Source organism: Lithohypha guttulata (assembly GCF_036872675.1).
Source record: "Lithohypha guttulata strain CCFEE 5908 chromosome Unknown scaffold_6, whole genome shotgun sequence".
NCBI lineage: Eukaryota > Fungi > Ascomycota > Eurotiomycetes > Chaetothyriales > Trichomeriaceae > Lithohypha > Lithohypha guttulata.
This window is the reverse complement of record NW_027042755.1, coordinates 312,319-332,230: the sequence shown is the minus strand read 5'-3', so window position 1 is coordinate 332,230 and position 19,912 is coordinate 312,319. Positions and strand designations below refer to the sequence as shown.

Genomic DNA, 19,912 nt, shown 5'->3' with positions numbered 1-19,912 from the left:
GGATATCTCAACAACTTCAACATCGGTCACCCAAGCAATGCCGTGAACGCTACCATCAGAACCTGAAACCTAGTCTCAATCATGAACCGATTACAGCTCAAGAAGGGGAGATGATTGAGCAGATGGTCAACGAGATGGGCAAGCGATGGGCTGAGATTGCTAGACGGCTTGGTAACCGCAGCGACAATGCTGTGAAGAACTGGTGGAATGGCAGTATGAACAGGAGAAAACGGTCTCCTGCCCACAATCACAACAGCGTCAAGAACAGCGGCAATCGTCTTCACTCAGCAGCAGCCTACAAGCCTCACAGGCACGCCTACGATTTTCAAGCAGAGGCGAACAGCCCGGTTCATGCACAATTATCAGAACGTCAAGACCCACTATGGCTATCACAGGAACACAGGACATTGCAGCCTCCGTCTTTCCTGCCACAGACCTCTGGAAGACACAGTCCGATCAGATCGGATCTGTTTCTAGGGCATTCCAGCAAAAGTTATACCTCAGCACAGTCGACTCACGACAACCACAACTCGTATTTTCCTCCACACTACAGCGAGGTATCCTCATCACGTCTACCTCCATTGCGTCTGCCGCCGATAGCGAGCACGCAGACCGATGCCCGCTATGCGGTTACTTTCGGCAAGCCTTGCATATCGCCTGCTGTTAGTGAGTTTGCTTACAGTATTTCGAGCAAACAAGCCCCATCCTTGATGTCAGATGCACAATCCACATACTCAATATCACCCAAAACAGTAGCCTCACCACGCCTGAGCGTTCCACCATCTTGGAATCACGAAGGGAGTGGTATTCATGACTACCAAGGACTACGAGGTCAAATAGCGTTATCGTCATTGGAAACAGATGTCACAACATTAGCTCCATACAGCAACACCGGACTTTCGCATTCCTATTCGAGCACGCACCACACGAGCTCAGCTGGTTTCACTAAATGCAAGGATGTTCCGCCTTCGCCAGGCGGATGCATCAGAGATAGCCGGATGCACGTTTCGAGTTTAGTACAATAAGCTCGATTCTTGATACTCGGACGATGGGAAGAGAAGATGGTGAGACGATACGACTACAGAATATTGAGCATGCATTGCTTTCAAGGCTGCATTGATGCTCTCAGGCATTTACGGCGTTCGGTTGTTCTACAAGATACCCGGGGCGCTCCTGTCGAATACTTGAAGGTTTTAACGAAATAAGATAATATCTATTCAGTGAAGGCCCTTCACTCAATGAATTGTATAGTACCTGATTCAGGCTTACCATGAAGATTTCGCCACCTCAATAAACCCTCTGATCGATACGCCTCGTGCCCAGCGGTCGCTGATCTGGCCTTGTGTGTCGCTTGCTTCATCTCAGCTCGAATGCCGTGGCCAAGAAATGAGACGGCACAATGTTGTAACGTTTATACGATCGCACTAAACTGCTTTCGTCGATTCCCAGCGCCAGGAGTACCTTTTTGAGTTAGTGGGTCACAAACGCGGGCAGGCTGTTCGATCAGAAAGCAATGCAAGGATAATCCATGACTTCAAGAGAAACTCAGATGCGCCTAACCATGACATTTTGATTTGGTCCAGCCGCTTTTGGTGATGCTTTGCCCCTTGAGCTATCCGAGTCCCACAATATACGAGCCAAATATACCCAAGTACCAGCGGCACCATCAAGGCTAGGGCTGTAGAGCACAACTTATTTGACAGTTGACTTTGTAGCATACAGAGCAGTAAGCATTCCTTCATGCGTATACGTGGGGCGAAGCACTCGACAATCAAGCTCTAATATCCGGAGAGCACACGAACAAAATAGGTGGGGAAAAAAGCACATGAAGAACTTGTTGAATGGGCAAACACGAGTTCTCAAGCTTTTGGTGAATCTGTTGGCTGACGGGCAGTCAGCCGCTCCGTGCTCGTCCAAATCTTCACGACCTCTGCACTTGCATGGTTTGTCCGGAACCCAGCTCATGCTTCTGATCGATCAACTGTTTTTCTCGCTTGTGGCTTGACACAAACTCTTATCTGCTCATACAAATCGAAAACATTGCCTCTTTCAGGTCGACTCCGGACACACACTAACCAGAAATCACAGTGAGAGGACGTTATGCTGGCACGCCACACCTGCATACAGTAACATGCTGGAGAGACACGATGCTCAATTTGTGGTTGAAGAAGTTTACTCCTGCTGCCACAAAACTCTATTGTGCGCGCTGCTGCATACAGTATACACATCAACGACGACGTTTCGACTATCTTGTAGGTACCTCTTGGCAAGAGACTGGCGTATATCTTTCACCAGGGGTAGAAAGCTAGGTCAGACACTGGCTACTGATAGAAGACAAGGTAGCTGTTGAGCTCTTGCAAAGTGCAACAGCTTCGTCGTATCAGTTCCTGAAACCGCTGTTTTAATCCATTGGCAGCAGAAACCTCTCCCCCACATTTTCCTTGCTAGCCGCAACCAGGCAACACTCATCGCAAAAGCTGGTTCGGTATTTCGGCAGGTCCCTGCCGACCGAGTTCAGTGGTATTGCCAAGGAGCTGTTATGCTCCCCACCCACTGTGGATGCAGCTGTAGTGCATCGATCTACATTATGGATCTTCGAATAGTCTATCGAGCCGTTTTTTCGTCACCAGGCTAGGAATAGTTTGCTTATTGACAGGTTTTTCCTCTCGATTGTCGAGAGGGCGACATCTCGGTTTTTTCTGCCGATCTCAACTGTCACATTCGGCTGGATTATACCCACTACGTACGCACATCTCAAGCGAGGGCAAGACTTAGCTGGCTGACAATTCGTCTTGAAGCTAGTGCATAATCGTGTCATCGGTCACGGAGATTTTCCTCATCTGGTTTCCTTTCCAGGCGCCGTGCAGCAAGAGATAGAGTTCAGACTTCCACTTTCAGCGATCATTCACTTGACCGCTCAAGCCATCTCGTCCGTATCGGAACGAGAAACGGAGTGCTCATGACTCATTGAGTACGACAGTGACAAACGACAAAGCCGTTGGTTGTTGCGCCTTTCCAATCCCGTTCAAAGTCGGCACGTCAGCTGCGCAACACCCAACAGCAAGCGTCGGAAAATTTATCCTAGAGCTTCCCTTCAGCTGTTCAACAAATGGGAACCCACAATTCGTTATCTTCATTTTGTATACGACTCTTTGTCCTGCTGATCTGGCCCGTTGCAAAATTCCATTCTACACATGCAGGGCATGCTTGCCATATGACGACGATCACTGCACATCTACACCGCATCTAGGTCAAGATCAGCTCCCTGGACTTCGTGGACGCCATGTGTATAGATCGATAACGACCACGAGATTTGATCGACGCTCGTATGTGGCGATCTTGTCCGAGCTCGTCAGCGCGCGCCGAGCATAATCAAGAAAAAACGATCGAACTTGTGCACTAAGAGAAGGCAGTCTAGCTGGGGAGGAGCTCTGAACGAGCTTTAATCTTGCTAACGTAAACTCTGTTTGATTCCTGGGATTCTTGTACGATTTCCTCAGAGAGTATAGCTTTGGCCTTTTTTCATTATGCTGCGTACAGGGTACAAATTGTGCTGGCGATCAGATCGCCAACGAATCCTTCGAAGCTTACGTGGGTTCCTCTATACTTTCTGTGGCGTTTCACGTACTGACGGTACCTTCGTAGACGGCTTTGAGTTGCAATCATCCCCAGGATGCATGCGTCCTCGTGAGAACAGGTGATAAGCAAAACCCACCGAGAGAGCGCATGCACATGGCTCAGAGGATGAAAAGGTCGCTGCCAGTCTGACATCTGGATGAGACCTCGGTGTTGGGCGCATTTACTCATCTCGGCGCGACTATGGTCCTCAAAGTACGCACCTGTCTTCCACGGGCCAGGCGAAGTCTTCCATTCCTAGATTCGAGTCACCCTTTTCTCTCTCTTCACCGTCGATACGAGAGTTCCGAGCCAACGGCCAGACTCTGCACGTCTCTTATCATTGTATCGCTCGATGACGCTTACATCGAAGCGGCACGTACTCGTATCTTCTTCGTAAGGTTATTAGTGCTGAGATAAAGTGCTGGCCGCGAAAGCTATGGAGAAATCATGCGGTTGTACCTTACTCAATATTTGTGAATAACCATCGAAGGCCACCACAAGTACTGAAGACCGTCAGGAATTTATTGTACCTCGTGTTGCACGAACTTAACACAAACAGCTCATCTTACCAGCGATCATCTCTTTGCTGCGCACCAATCCCGATCAGCCTGGTTCATAGTCATCAGCCTGTACGAGTAGTTGCGTAGCTTTTGTTCTAATTGTTCCCTAACCACTTCTTGTTATCGTCCCGTGTTAGTCTGCTTCAGCCTCTAGTTGTTGCAGAGTTAATCATCTGGATCTCAGTGTACTGGTTGTTCTTAGAGACAAAAAACCTCTCTCTCTTCCTCCTTCCCTTTCTCGGTTTCACATAACGATATACGTTGTCCCAACAGGCGTGTGAAAAGGGTTCAGAACAACGAACCTTGTCATGAACCACTTGCAACGCGTACTACCTCAAATACAAAGTCAATGCTCCCAATATGACTTTCTCGAGGCCGCTCTTCAGAAAAGAAACTCGCAAGGAGAACTGTAACTGCCCGCTCGTCATTCATGCCAGTATGATGTCTAGTTCACTTCTGTGGCCACGGACGCGAGCGATGCCTATAGGCTGTCTAGTATAGAAACTCCGGATATAGGGAAGGTGAAACCGTGATCATCATCTGCTCTACAGTACCTTGACCATATCAAAGTTCGATGAAGTAGTTTCCCTATACTTGTTTCTTGCCACCACATCGTCTCGAGCGAATGACGCGAGCACAGTCTACTAGCGAGCATTCGCATCTGCTGCGATGAAGACAATTCTAGCGAGGCCTCTTCGTGTTTTTCTGGGCGACGAGCTAGATATGCGAGGTCGCCGTTCGACAGCGTCTTGCAGTCACAGGTCGGCTTATTAGCATCTCGGTAAAATCCTCTTACGTCCTGCTCCGAAGTCGACGTAGAGACATTAGCACTTACTGCTCGTGTACTAGCATGTGGTGTTAATTGAGAGTTGCATACCCACCGACTGCCAGTTGGCAAGCACATAACTCATACAGACAACTTTTGACTGACACCACGTGACTAGCGCAGCCTCGCCGGTGACTGCAACGATTCATTAGTGCTGCCTGAGGCACAAAGCTCTTTCGCAAGCAGTTTCTTATTGGTTGAACGTATCTCAGTCGAGGCATGATTCCTCAGGCTTATTCGCCCAGGGGTCTAAGGCATTCATTCATCCTCGAATAGATTACGTCAGGTTAGCCGTTGAGAACCTGTTTACGAGAAGTTACTGCCTCCGTGAAGTCTACCAATAACTTTTTGCAGCGCCCTTTGGTGTCTGTGTTGGTGTGTCACTGATGACGATACAATATGCGAGTCACAAGGTAAGCCTCGGTACATTCCGATCCCTGTTCAAAAAGAACTGCACAATCAGTCTGCCGTTTCCAAGCAGCTTCTACCTGGCTTTGACAAGCATAAGGCTGTACGACCGGGGTCTACATTGCAGGAAAGAGAAAAGCACTGAAGCTTCAACTCAGCGCTAGCAGTTGATGTTGCGCTCGGCTATTCTTGGTTGTTCACGTTGGCAAAAAAAACGTTCCTCGAAACAACATCCTCGACCGTCGGTGAAAAGCTGACACCTTCCGGTCATCTCATCCCTGCTTCCTGCCAAGTGTGATACGCCATCCCGTTGACAAGCAGCTGCGTCCATTGCCTAGACCGGGGTATGGAGAAAGTATTTTCACAAATACCAAGATTATGCCTCATGCAACGACCCATGCACCTTTCTGATTGTTGTTCGGGTCGACATTAAGGTTCAATAGGCAAATAGCACGTTTGCACCAGCATATCCCTTGATCCACCTTGCTGAAGCTGAAGAACTTCTCCGCCATGCTCCATAGCAGCTGCTCGTCAGGATGCCTGCCAGAAACAATGATTTGAAAGTGGAACACTGTTTGAAACATTTCCACCTGGTGGCAAACCTACCTTGGAGGACAACATCATTGAGTAGAGCAGAAACCTATACCAAGCGGGTACTGAGTTTGAAAGAAAACAGACAAGAGGTATACGTCGGTGCTTCGACGAGCAAGCATGCTGGTGGTCGAAAAATACGTCTGGACACTTAGCTTGCAGGCGTTCGCCAGCATGGTTGTTGCTTATTCTGACCTCTGTGTGCTACTGCAAGATTCTGCTTCTCCCTGAATCCCAGACTGCAGCAAGAAGTCTCAACCTTTTGCTTGAGACTTCAGACGCCTCTGGATCCTGCAGAGTTACTCCAGTTGAGGGTATAGCGGTCAGTCAGGAGCATATTGCGCAATGCAAACAAGGCCATATAGGCTAAACAGATGCGTTGTACTGGCAGGGACAAGCTCACAAAACGATGTTCAGGCAGGCGATCACGGAAAGCTGCCCACAACGTTCCGTGCTTGCATGGCGTTGTTCCGTGCCTGCATAGGAGAGCATGCAAACTTATCCTTCAGCATCACGCAGGTGAATCATGCTGGTATAGAATTATTGAGCAACGCTCTTGCGTCTCTCATGAACTCAAAAAGTTGTCGTTTCGCCCAGGATACGTCTGGTATGAAACACTGCGTACCTGGCGACCCCTGCACTTGTTGGGAACAGCCAGCATCGAGTCATACCCAATAAACATTTCAGTGTTGTGCTGGATTGTGTATAGCGGAATTACACTGCCTAGTGGTATCCTGGTCAAAATGACTTAGCAGTTGTTGACTCAATGTACAGCGCTTTTCGCATTTCCAAGGTATTCACATAAGCTTCAATTTTATACCCATGCCATCTGTAAATCCTTGATGATTATTTGCTGCATCTCCGCGGATGTATTTGTTGCACTTGCTAGTCTCTGTTACATCCTCCACTATGTCGATACAAGCAAGCTTGGTCCAGAAGTTGCGCAGCGTCGCACCTGCTGATGGATTTCAGGTGTCTGTTACTCGTGGTAAGGTCAACCTGAAGCATTGGCCTGGAACAAACACGTGGAACGTGATGGGCCCCTTGCAGAACATAAAACTAGCCGGTCTAGTCCGGCATCGTCATTGTGATAAAGGCCAAAGGACGTCTCCGCAGAATTACACTAAATTCTAAACGGCTGACTAAATAAGACAGCTCATTGGTCACTTTTGGCTGCACTTCAATAAATATTTCTCCTGCAACACGAAACACTAGTCGCGGATGTCCGAAGCTGAGCTTGTCTATACAAAACGTGTAAGCTTAAGCTCGCCAAGTCTTTAACGGTTTTCTTCGGTACATGTTCCAAGCCTGACTACACTCAATAACACATATACGTAGTAGGAACTTGGAGGCTCCTGGCTTCAAGCCTGAGGCACAACAGCTACTATGGCGGCCGCTCGATTGAGCCAGTTTGGAGTCCAACATGTTGCCAAAGGCATTGGCAGACTCACGACCGAAGTCATTGAGTCAGGGAGCGGAAGCTATGTTTCGATGGTAGGGGGAAAGCGATATCTGGATTTCACAGTTGGCATTGGTGTCGCAAATCTGGGCCATTGCCATCCAAAAGTCACGAAAGCGATTCAATCCCAGGTCGGTACTCTGGTCCACGGCCAAGTCAACATTGCCTTCCAGAAGCCTTACCTGGAACTCATTGAGAGATTGTTGCCCATGATGCCGCACCCGAGTCTCGACACGTTCTTCTTTTGGAACAGTGGAAGCGAGGCGGTGGAAGCAGCTGTGAAGCTTGCAAGACACGCAACCAAGAAGCAGAATATCATCGTAGTAAGCGGATCGTACCATGGCCGTACCTTCATGACGATGTCAATGACTCGTTCAAAAACCGTGTACTCGCAGAATTTCGGACCTTTGGTGCCAGGAATCTTCTCCGTGCCCTTCCCCTATTGTGCACAGTGCTCAATCGCCCAGCATGCTGGTGGCAAGTTCAATTATGAGAATTGTTGCATGGATCCAGTGACTCAGCTGGAATTGCTCTTGAAAAGGGAGACAGCCCCATCAGACACAGCCGCTATTGTCATTGAACCTGTACTCGGTGAAGGCGGTTATGTCCCCGCTCCCAAAGGATACTTTGACCGGGTTAGAGAGATATGTGACAAGAACAACATCTTGCTTATTTGCGACGAAGTACAATCTGGATTCGGCCGGACAGGAAAAATGTTCGCTGTTGAGCACTATGGCGTCCGCCCGGACATACTCATCATGGCGAAAGGTATCGCGAACGGCATGCCGCTGTCCGGCATCGTCTCTCGAAAGGAGCTGATGGACAAGCAACCTCCAGGCACCATGGGTGGAACATACGGCGGAAACGCTGTTGCTTGTGCCGCAGGTGTCGCGGTCGCAGACGCCTTCAAGGAGGAGAAGATTCTCGAGAACGTGAATGCGAGAAGCAAAGAGCTGCGAGGCATGCTCGAGGATCTCAGAAAAGACCCCAAAGTGGGTTCGATGATTCACGATGTGCGAGGACTGGGCTTGATGCTGGCTGTTGAGTTCAAGCCTTCACCAAAGGGCAGCATTGGCTCAAAAGTCCAAGCAAAGTGCAAGGAAAAGGGAATGTTGATATTGACAACATCGATCTACGATACACTACGATTTATTCCTGCACTGAACATTTCGAAAGAAGATATGGCATATGGATGTCAGATCTTGAAGGAAGCGATTGAGGAAGTCGCTGCCGGTGAAGACCCACAGGAGACACAGACTAAAGGTCAAGCATTGGAATGAACTGGAACTTTGAAATCTAGATAATCATCAGTTTGCATCTTCCAGAGCAGTATTCTCTTTCCACTCGTCGTCTTTGTTGTCTAGAATTTTCGTTGGGGTTGCCTTTGCTTTGGCACAATCCTCCTCTCTGTCCTGCCAGGTCAGATCCAAGCGACATTTTGGCGTCTGCTTGTAGACTACCACCTCTTGATCTGAGACATGTGCACTGTAGCAAGCCCATCGCTGGGATCTGTTGACGTCGATTGGTTCCAGGCTGAGGTAAAATGGATGTAGACAATAGCCGTTATGGCGAACACGTGAAGCGTCTTTGCCTAGCATCGCGGTCGGTACGAGAGGGAGAGGGAGAGGGAGAGGGAGAGGGAGACTGTTTGAATCTTTGCTTACCGGAGCAGAAAATATCAAGAAACGCCTTGACGTGGTCGCTGTTGGGGTCCCAGTATGGAGGTGTCCTGACACCAGTCTTGCGTGCAGGGGTAGCTGCACAGACACTCGTCCGGTACGATCGAATGCGTTGGAACGCAAGGTGATGCCTACCTTCCGGGTTGCTTTCGCCGCACATAAGCCTAAAGGACATTTCCGCTTCAACTCGCCTCAGGGTAGTGTCTATGGCTGGTTCGTGGTGATGAGAACGGAATCTTACTGAACAAGACTGCTGACCAGATAAAGATGTTTGCAGTGATACTTCTTCGTGCTCTGAACGATGCATTAGGTTCGTAAGGTCGTCGTCTGATATGACTACACAATCGCAAACAGCGTGTGCAATGACCGATTCAGTGTAGTTCGGCTTGAGTACGAAGAGCTTGAGAAAGCATTGTAGGTGTGACTGGCGAGTGCTGTGTAGGTTGGTAAGTGCAACGAGCAAAATGGCGTGTATATGTGATGAGTGAGTCGCAACTGTCCAACAATGTGGTCGGATGATAGATCTTAATTTCTCATTGTTCCCTACGTATGTACGAGCAGCTGATGTGCATTTGTGCTTCCACGTACCACTCAAGCAGTTATCATAACCCCAACATTTGCATACCAGCCTCCCATATCCCCACCAAGGAGGACGTTTTCACCACTTTTCAGTCTTGTGCTTTCGATATCGGCCCAACTGCCTAGAAAGTCGGCATGACTACATACTCGCGTCAATTTACCTGTCACAGCTCGGTAGATATCCTCCATGAGCTCAAAATCAGTAGGGAAGAAGATGTCGAAATATCCTTGGTGTATGTATGGTGTTGTGACCATGACGTTTTCCCGTTTGTATCTCGTCTGTGCGATAGGCGCATTCAGACCAGGTATTGGAGTTGCTAGCTTTGTGAAGTCTGATATTAAAAGTCTGTGGTGAGGAAAGTGTGTTGTGAGAATGTCAAAGAATTGAAGAAGACGTGTAGGGAGGTACTCTGGTACTGTCAAGTTCGGTGCGAAAGGAAGACTGTGGCGTACTTTGCGAAGCCAGGGCGGATAGAAAGGCCTCGATATTGGCGTACGTGGTGGCTGGTGACGGGAGGCGGCCCGACGAAGACGAAGAAAGCGTGAGACAAGGTCATCGAGATTGGGCTCGTAATATTCGTAAAAGCGACCTTCCTCATCGATCAAAACACTGCCTTGGAGTGGTTGTTCTGTGTATGGGTCGTAGCGAAGAGTGTCATGCGCAAAATTGTCAATGACTTCCAGAGCCAGGAAAAAGGAAGGTTCCGGTACGTGCGTGTCCCAATCAAAGATTGACTTGTTAATGATCTGAATATGCTCGAGATGATCGGTAAAGTAGCGCGAATGTCGAAGACTTGTGTTCTGCATCTCTGCTAAAGATTGACTTATCTCAATGATGCGAAACTTTGTACGATGATAGACGTCCATATCTGTTTCTCGGATGTGATCCAGAATATTACACATCAAAGTCCCGTTTCCAGCACCTATCTCATAGATGACCAGATCATGGTATGGATATAGACTAGCCTTGTAGTTGGCGACCAGCCATCTTGCTATAGCTTCTCCGTAGTATGGTCTGAATAGCTCGGTTGGGGTGTGCCACAACTGCCGTAGATCATCTTGTTGTATCGCGTCAAGATCGTCCTCGAACTCGATATAGCTTTGGTCCACCAACTTCTGAAACTTGGCTCCATCTTCTATGCTGTTGAAATCAAATGGTTCTGCTAGATTGAAGATGGTGGCATTTCTAGGAAAATATCCATAATTAGGATTGTATAGGCTGTCGTCGATGAAGTCTCGGGTGAACATCTTGACTCTCGTCGGTCTTTGACTGCGGCGTGCGAGCTCTTTGGCTGTCAGGCGAGGATACTCTCGTATCTGCTTTGAGACATCACGAGGGAAATGGTCTAATCGTTGTTGCCAATTACTTTGACCATCTCCCATATAGTCGGTTCTCCTCCGCGTCGCATACTCTCGTCGCGTATGACTAAGATTCTGCTGAAAGCCGTTCTGAGCGGCCTGCGCATGGCGTCTCAAGCAGCCTCGAGCGGGTGCGAACAGCTGCCGAAAGATCTGGTTGATCGCTGGCGAATCCATCAGATGGAACAGCAGAGAAGAGAATGTCTCGTTGTTGTCTGCATTACGGTCGAGCTGCTAAAACACAGATATCAATATGTGGTTATTCTTCTGTTAATTGTATTGCTTCACACCTCTTCTCCGCAGTCGCGACTGACACGTCCGAAAGTAGTAACCACGATGTAAGCCGACGATTCGCCGTCAAATACTCTACCATCGACAACGATAAGTCCTGTGTCAATACCCGCACGGTGGTACGTACTCTTTTATTGTCGTCTGAGCAAAGTGCCGTATGTCTTACGAGAGCAGACATGTAGCAGCAGCATTCCTTGCAGGTACGACTGTGACTTACCTCGCGTTCGCTGCTTGGCAATATCTCGCTTCTCAACCAGACCAAACACAAACTGCTCGCAGAAGAAGGACTAAGCTCGGGTTGGCCAAGTCATCGCCTGTGTCCAACAAGAGTCCCGGCCATGACGACCCCAACTCTCCATTCATCTCACAATCAGGTGTCGGTGTTGGTATTGAGTCCACTATAAGCAACACTCCTTTAGTCCTCATCAAATCCCTCTCAGAGCACACAGGATGCACAATTCTTGGCAAATGCGAATTCCTCAATGGTGCAGGTAACTCTCCCAAAGACCGAGTCGCTCTCAGTATCATCAACAAGGCCGAAGCTGAAGGACTATTGACGCCTCATTCAGGTGATACGATCTACGAAGGCACGGTGGGCAGTACAGGCATTTCTCTTGCGACCTTGGCACGGGCACGAGGATATAAAGCACATATATTGATGCCCTCTGATCAAGCCACTGAGAAGAGTGACCTGCTTGTCAAACTTGGCGCCATTGTGGAACGGGTCACACCAGCACCAATCGTGGACCAGATGCATTTTGTGAATCGTGCACGCAATTTAGCTAAGGACCATACTGCCAACCCCCAGAAGCCAGGGAGAGGGTTGTTTGCTGATCAATTCGAGACTGACGCGAATTGGCGCGCACACTACGAAGGTACTGCACCCGAGATCCATGAGCAGACTGATGGAAAGATTGACGCCTTTGTTGCTGGCGCCGGGACAGGCGGCACAATTAGTGGCTGCGCAAAATACTTCAAAGAGAAATTGGGTGCGAACGTCCAAGTCGTTCTTGCAGATCCACAAGGAAGTGGGCTCTACAATAAGGTAAAACATGGTGTCATGTTCCATGGGCTAGAAAGAGAAGGTACTCGACGAAGACAGCAGGTCGACACCGTTGTTGAAGGCATTGGTTTGACCAGATCTACACGAAACTTCGAAATAGGAAGTGACCACATTGACGATGCGATCAAAATCACGGATGGCCAGGCCCGAAGAATGGCACGATGGCTATGTGAAAAAGACGGAATTTTCGTCGGTAGTTCTAGCAGTGTTAACTGTAAGTATTCCTAAATCGCAAAAACGCTATGGGGTATCTTTGAGCTTTAACTAATAAAACAAATAGGCTATGCTGCCGTTAAGACTGCACTTCAATTAGGTCCTGGTCATACAGTCGTAACCATACTCTGCGATTCAGGCATGCGACATTTGTCGAAGTTCTGGAAACAGGTTGGTGATGTCGGTGGTGAGGAGGATATGACATTCGAAGATCTTATGAAATAGGGGATAATCCAGTACGGCTAAAGGTGAAGAGCCTGCTGCATACGGTTTCCGAAGCTGCAGAAATGCGCTTCGTGCATAGTGGTGGCTGTTTCAGAATGTCGTGATTCACGGGTATCCAAAGAAGGCTGCTCAGAAGATCTGGTACGAACAGCGCGGGCTACGTTGCCTGATCGTCCTGCACAGCGATTTCAATAGCATGAGAGGTCACCACTGGCTCCTGAGCCGACTCCTTCTTAATAGTGTCAGTCAGAGCAGGATCAACAACAGAGGCCCCAGCCTGTCCTTCGCCATCTGTCGGGTTCGATCTCCAGGAGCGACTCCTGTACGTTCGAAGCTCCTCAATAAACTGCTCACCGCTCGTGGCATATTCCTCTAGGAAGATCTCAGCCAGCTTATTGCCAAGGTCAACGAAGGTCACTGTCTTGGGTAGCTTTGATTGTCTATACAAGCTGATTATAGTGATCTGCTTGTTTCCTGTGGTCAAATGCCTATTCACGAGCTCTTTGAGCTTGTCCACTTCTTCGGTCGTCCATTGACGCGGTGTTTGCGCTGGCTGGCGGTACACGTCATATTCACTCTGAAGTCGGTCGGCACCTTTGGTAGTGATCAGTAAGTGGGATGCAACGATATCCTTGAAAGACATGCCACTGCCCTCATGCAACTGTATCATTGCTTTGAAGTCAGCAACGCAGGTTTTGGCCGGGCGCGTCCTTCGCTCCACCTTGGATCGGACAGCATGAATGAACTCGATATCGTGTGGATCCTCATCGTCGAGCGTCCGCACAGCGAAATTGGTCAGAACTCTGTCCCAGTGCGCGCCGACTCCGTTCTTGTCGAGGTGGTTACCATTGCAGTAGTAACAGATACCCTCGTTCATCGGTTTGAAGACTTTTTGTCTCTCTATCTCTTTCACGACTGGGTCATCTGGGTTAGGACATTGCTCGACATAACTTGGCTCGGCCAATGTCTCGTTCAGACTTGTCGCTGATTCGACGAATTTTACCGAGTTAACCTTTCTTTGTTTCAAAGACTTTTTGCCAAGCGGCTTGCCAGAACGTGTGACGGGTTGTTGCCATGGGTGATTGCTCTTGTCTTGTGATGATTCCGGAGCCGTGAATCGGAGACGAGGGGCAGAACGCCTGCTGCTCCTTCTCTTTTGAGTATCCAACGTAAATTTACCTGCATATTCGACAGACATGTCGCCAAGCACTGACTGAGGATCAGGCTGTTCAGATAGGTATCGACTCCTCCGATTGATGCTTGACGGGTTTGGCTCCTGGTCGTATATCCAGCCGTCGTTGTCAGACTCCTCTTCAGGACTCCAATCGGGAACAGCAGCTTCGTTGTGTCTTGGCGTGACCGCAGAATGCATACCACGCCGATGAGAACCGTAGTCAACATGGTAGGCTGTACGTGTTTCCACAGTAGCAACAGCATCGTCCATGTTCCAGACTTTTCTGGATAGCGACGCCGGATCTGGTCTCTCCGACTCGATTGGCCATGGAGTTGATGACATCTGCCTCGAACTCTGTCGAGACGTCGTCTGTGTTTCGGATCGCTGCCTAAGCTGTGCTTCAAAATAGGCTGATGTTGAGGGTGACTGTGCTGATCTATCGCGAGACACAGCACGTGATTGCGTTTCTGGTTCGGACGAGAAGCCCTCTTGTAATGGGTCCTCGGATTCATCTCTAAATCTCCTGCGTTTTTGTGGTCTAACGGCCTGTCGCTTGGACTGTTGAGCTCGTGATAGGCCTGCCCAGCTTGAGGGATCGAGAGCAGAGGTCGTCTCGTTCTCCCACTCGCTCGGACTTCTCTCGGTCGAGACTATCCTAGGTAATAATCTGGAGGAGGATGGTAGACGTACAGGTATCCTCCATGCGGGTTCGATCATTTCCTCCTCCATTTCCATCTGGTGCCCCCTCTCTTCCTCTAGGATGCGTCTGACCTCAGCTCTAATGGTGGATTTGTAGATGCTGGCAGCCGGTGCAGGGGTAGGGGGTGTTTCGAACTCTGAGACGGTAAGGGAGGAAGTCCTCTGCGCAGCACTCGAGTCGCGTTGAGTATCGAACAGGTCATCTGGGCTCGGCGATCGTGCAGTGCGAGGCTGGAGCGGTAGGTTTTCTAAGTCGTCGGTGCCGTGGCTGCTAGCTGTACCATGTCGCTCTTCGTAATACTCTTGCGAGAGCTCATCGTGCTCGAGCGATAGTGCCCGTGACTCAGTAAGGAACAAACTATCTTCAGAGGAAACGTCACTCAGCATAGCAACGCCTGCAATAGACTCGATGCTCTCCAGAACCTCGTCTTCAACAGAGACAGGCGTTGAGCCTTCAGAATTGACCTCAGTCATAGCTCGTAACATCCTCTTTCCATCGAAGCTGGAATTAACATTCTGCTCTTCGCTCGTTTCCCACTCGTACTGCATAGACTGGATATGGCCATTGTCTATCTCCACCTCACCGCTAATGACGCCGATCTCGTCAGCAATACCCGTGAAGTCCCTGCCGTATTTCCTGAATATGTTTTCCCAGCGAGATTTCAGCAAATCGTCGTTCCTCTGTCTTGCATGCTCGAGTTCGGCGTCCGGTTCTGGCGTGGCAGAGTCGTGGAAATACAAACGTGGTCGCTTTCGGGGTCGCATGTTGACATTGGAGGGAGAGTACTTTGGTGAAGGTCGATATGTAGCAGGGTAAGCGGCGCGACAAATTTAGACTGATTTATAGAGGTCGAGTGCAACTGCGACGCGGAACATGGTAATTTGACGCGTTCACGCGCCGTTTGGTGGGCTTGCCAGGGCGAATCTAGGGACTGGTTGGCTGTTTGCGGGGCAAGTCATTACTGGCCGGCCACCACTATCTCCAAGCATCGCGTTTGTCTCGTATCGATGGTACAACCCACGTCCTACAACATTTTATGTGCAATGATCACAGCTTCAATGCAGTCTCTTCAAGTTAGACGAACATTCCAACCTGGTGAGGATGTACTGCCAGAGGTGCAGGACGCCGTTGAAGGCGGATAGCTTGTTGGACGATCTCAACCCTGCAGCTTTCGACTTGCTTGCTGGTAAGACCAACCATGACCTTTGCTAGAATCTCCCACTAATTGAGTGAAGGATCAACAAACAGCAAGGAGCAGCAACCGTCGCTTGCACAGATCCAAAATGTGCATTTCCCACAGGAGAGGAAGGAACGTTATGAACGTGCAGCTCGTTCAAACCAGTCACCTTTACACAAGAGGACGATACCTGCTCCTCGAGATGGCAACCCGGGAATGTCCTTTATCGAAATCACAGAGTCGCAACTAGTCGCTTCAGAGCCTACGCAGAAGACCTCATCCACCTCGAATGTGCCGTCCAAGCCTGGAATCTCCAGTGGAAAGGAGTCGTCCCTGTCCTGGGCCGCGCAAAGACATGAACGTCTATTCTCCATCCTTTCGGCGCATTCAGACACTGATCACCCAATTTGCAGTGAATGCTCGTCAATGTTACTGTCCGCACTGAACGCAAAGTTGAACACAGCGACGCGAGAACGAGACGCCTACGCTTCTTTTCTGAAACAACTACAGCAGGCTGCCGCCAAACACAAAGACGATGAAGCTAGCGTAAAGAAGGAGCTGGAAAGACTGAAAGCGGAAGAGCAGGAAGCCTTCGCTGAGCTGCTTCGACTCGAAGATGAGAAGAAACAACTCGAGAGTGATCTGGCTGACTTGGAAGATGAGGAGAAAGAGCTTGAAAGGGAGGAACAACGCTTTTGGCTCTCTCGCAACGCCTTTGACGAGCAAGAGCATGCTCAGCGCGTCGATCTTGAAGCATTGCGCCAGAAAACTGCCCATGACCAGAAGCAGTACGAGAAGCTGCAACGTACAAATGTATACAATGATACCTTCTTTATCAGTCACGATGGAAACTTTGGCACCATCAATGGTCTTCGTCTTGGTCGGCTGCCCAACATTGTCGTGGAATGGGCTGAGATCAATGCTGCATGGGGACAAACCTTGCTGCTGCTGCAGACTTTGGCTGAAAGATTGTCCTTCTCCTTCCAGGGCTATCGACTTCGCCCTTTAGGTAGCACCTCTCGTATCGAGAAGCTCGAATACCCCCAACAGCCGCCAGACGCTTCGAGCGCCTCTGCCGCAAGACCCACCAACCAACCCGTGCCAGCAAGAGTCACTGTATTGGAACTCTTCAACGGTGGTCCAGCCCTGAATCGAGTCTTTCAGTCCCGTCGGTTTGATCAAGCTATGGTGGCTTTCTTGGACTGTCTTTCTCAACTTGGCAAGCATGTAGAACGGACCTCGACCTCGACCACCCGCGACAGTGGTCGGCCTGGCGTTTGGCGAACACCATCTTCTGCCACGAACACAAGTAACGCTCAACCTATGAGACTTCCCTATGTGATCGACGGTGACAAGATTTGGAGTCGCGACAGGCCTGATGAAGCCTATTCGATTAGGGTTGGCATAGGTCTATCACCTGACGAGAATTTCACCAAAGCCTGTAAGTATGTCCTCACCTGCTGCAAATACTTGCTCGCGCACGTCAGCAACCTCGATAGCTCAAGACCAAGTCAGTCATAGTGTTACTGCGACAGCCAATGATTGCCAGACTCAAACGGATCATCCTGTTTTCATCTTCCATTATCTCCATTTAGAGGCACTGAATTTACATATCGAATTCACCTATATGACTATCCAAAGGCTCGGCCGTGGTCAAACCGTGGTCCTAGGGCAAGGTTCATCCTTGACTCATGTTAAGAAGAAGAGTTTTGGACATTCTAGAGGACTTTCGAGTTGGTGATTCGTGGCACGTTGGGTGGCTCGATCTCGAGTGTCCTGCAAATTGAGGAATTGAAACTCAATACCCCGTCCACGTTGTTCGGTACACTCTGAGCTCTGAATTGTCGAGAACACTCGTCTATGATGTCTTTGATTTGACGTCTATCTGTACCAGTAGGAGTTCTCAGCTTTTCATCTCTTTTCTTAGACACAAGAATTTAATTCCTGCCCTGCTTCGCCCGCCTCCTGATACCATTATCACTAGTCCCCTCATGTCACATGTCAACGGCTGAACGCTAAGACCACAATATCAGTCCATGGCTCGACTTTCATCAACGGTCTTGCGGTTGGACGATATGTAAACAACATATTCTTATAAGCCACAACAGCAAATTTCATGAAATAGGAAAATCGTAAATACAGGAGTCCACTTCAATTAGGTCTTGGCATCGGCGGAAGACTCACCGGGCGACCCTTGCCAGTCATTGAGCAGACCTCCTGGGTCGTGCTCTCCACCACAAGCCACCTCGCTACTACTTGCCAGACGCTATCGACGCCACGGCTTTCCAAGGGAGCTGTCATTGGGATTGCTTGAGAACATTGACAACGTTCTTGTCTTGCTTGGTAGCCTGCGCTCATATCATTTTGTGCTGAGAAGCAAGCTCGGATGCTTTTGTACTGGCAGCGCTGAGTGGTGGTTTGACTTCCGTAGTATGGAGATACTGTAAGCCACAGCAAGCAACTATCCTTCCCGTCTTTCTGATCACAATTGAAAGACCTGTAGGATCTATTGCTGTTCGAGCCTCCTCTCGCCAACCGACACTAGACCCCGGTGGCTTCAGCCACAAGCGCCATCCTTGAAAAATGAATCGACCACCTTTCACACCTTCTACAAGTACTCGAACGTTCCTCAAGAGCTCTACCGTGCTAGAAACAAGATCACCAAACCTTCATTGTAAAAGGAGAAGTTACTACTACTGATCACAATTCACTGAACCAGATATATACGTCCTTACGCTGAAACAACCTTTGGACTCTTGATTGCAGATCAGCAGATCATTGATCGTCGTGGTAGTGATCAACATCGAATTGCGCAATACGAGTTTCCCGCACCCACAAAATCAGCTCGTTCTGTGTAAGTCTTGGGACGGAGTCAGCCGCGAAGTTCTTTACAAGGCGTACGTTGGACGGTCAGGCTCATTGCAGGCGCCTTCCTCAAACTCTGATGGCATCTGCTGTTGCGAGCAGCAAGGTCATATCACAAGTTGGATCTTGGGCTGGCCTTCTTCACCTTCTGCTCTATAGTACGGCTCTGCAAGCATGTCTTGCATACGACACAGTACATACCGATGTTTCAAACACGTCTCACTACAAGGAGTTGGCAGGAGGCAATGTGCTGGTGGTGGACAGACTTCACAGTAATGAACTTGAGAAGCGTCAAAGTGCAGACAACTCGACGGATCCTGGGGCTTCTCCTGTAACAACGTTGAATACAGACACTGGTCTACCTATGCCCTTCGATACTTCTCTGGGCAGTAACTTCACAGCTACGACATGTCCGAACTATTTTACCAAATTCCTGGCAGACACTACCTTTCTGTCCTGCTTGCCAATGTCTTTGCTACTACAAAACTCGATGTCTTTCTTTCAAGCAGTTCGATCTCCTAGCCTCCTAGAAAAGACTCTTGATGTCTCATGTTCATCATCGTTAGCAGTATGCTCACCATTGATGGCCAAAATTGCCGATGAATTGATCTTGCCGAGCAACTGTCAAGACGATTACGCACGACAAAACCCTCTAGTATTGCAAGCATACGCAGGACTTCAAGCATATGAACCAGTGTATGAGGCAACCTGTCTCAAAGACAGTTCGACCAGCAGATATTGGTTCCTTCAAGCAATGGAGTCGAGTAATGCTGATGACTCTTATCCTTATTACACTGCTGTAGGATTGGAGCTACCCGTGGGCACTAAGCCAAGCTGTACTGCAGGTCTCAAGGAAACAATGAGCATCTTTGCAGGTTACGCAATGCAGAAAGAGCAGCCACTATCTCAGACATACTTGGGGTGTGCAACTCAGGTCAATTCGGAGTGTGGTCAGGGTTTTGCAAGCACTCAGGTGCAGAGTGTCTCCAAGGTCGCAAGCACTAGCAATGGTGACCGATTCAGAGGTGACATATTGCTGGTCGTGTCGCTTTTGATCTTTATCATGTTCACATGACCTGTATGAGGCGGTTTTCTGGAAGCTTTCTCGATTTCGAACGACAACGC

General features: G+C 49.1%; 6 protein-coding genes across 6 annotated transcripts; 3 read left to right on the top strand and 3 right to left on the bottom strand.

The window, feature by feature from the left end:
* Positions 1-7,389: 7,389 nt before the first annotated feature.
* On the top strand, positions 7,390-8,742 carry LTR64_007550 (uncharacterized protein; the record flags this gene model as incomplete). Its single annotated transcript, XM_064901868.1, has 2 exons — positions 7,390-7,785; positions 7,858-8,742. 2 exons carry the CDS (start codon positions 7,390-7,392, stop codon positions 8,740-8,742), a joined length of 1,281 nt encoding a protein of 426 aa, XP_064751547.1.
* Positions 8,743-8,769: 27 nt separating this feature from the next.
* Positions 8,770-9,060, bottom strand: LTR64_007549 (uncharacterized protein; the record flags this gene model as incomplete). Its single annotated transcript, XM_064901867.1, has 1 exon — positions 8,770-9,060. The coding sequence occupies one exon, from the start codon at positions 9,058-9,060 to the stop codon at positions 8,770-8,772; it is 291 nt and encodes a 96-aa protein (XP_064751546.1).
* Positions 9,061-9,732: 672 nt separating this feature from the next.
* Positions 9,733-11,256, bottom strand: LTR64_007548 (uncharacterized protein; the record flags this gene model as incomplete). Its single annotated transcript, XM_064901866.1, has 2 exons — positions 9,733-10,052; positions 10,218-11,256. The coding sequence occupies 2 exons, from the start codon at positions 11,254-11,256 to the stop codon at positions 9,733-9,735; spliced, it is 1,359 nt and encodes a 452-aa protein (XP_064751545.1).
* Positions 11,257-11,527: 271 nt separating this feature from the next.
* cys12 (Cysteine synthase 2) lies at positions 11,528-12,871 on the top strand (the record flags this gene model as incomplete). Its single annotated transcript, XM_064901865.1, has 2 exons — positions 11,528-12,647; positions 12,714-12,871. The coding sequence occupies 2 exons, from the start codon at positions 11,528-11,530 to the stop codon at positions 12,869-12,871; spliced, it is 1,278 nt and encodes a 425-aa protein (XP_064751544.1).
* A 157-nt stretch (positions 12,872-13,028) lies between these two features.
* LTR64_007546 (uncharacterized protein) lies at positions 13,029-15,509 on the bottom strand (the record flags this gene model as incomplete). Its single annotated transcript, XM_064901864.1, has 1 exon — positions 13,029-15,509. One exon carries the CDS (start codon positions 15,507-15,509, stop codon positions 13,029-13,031), a length of 2,481 nt encoding a protein of 826 aa, XP_064751543.1.
* A 337-nt stretch (positions 15,510-15,846) lies between these two features.
* On the top strand, positions 15,847-17,443 carry atg6 (Vacuolar protein sorting-associated protein atg6; the record flags this gene model as incomplete). The annotated part of the gene is made up of 2 exons (XM_064901863.1): positions 15,847-15,931; positions 15,981-17,443. The coding sequence occupies 2 exons, from the start codon at positions 15,847-15,849 to the stop codon at positions 17,441-17,443; spliced, it is 1,548 nt and encodes a 515-aa protein (XP_064751542.1).
* Between the last annotated feature and the right edge of the window lie 2,469 nt (positions 17,444-19,912).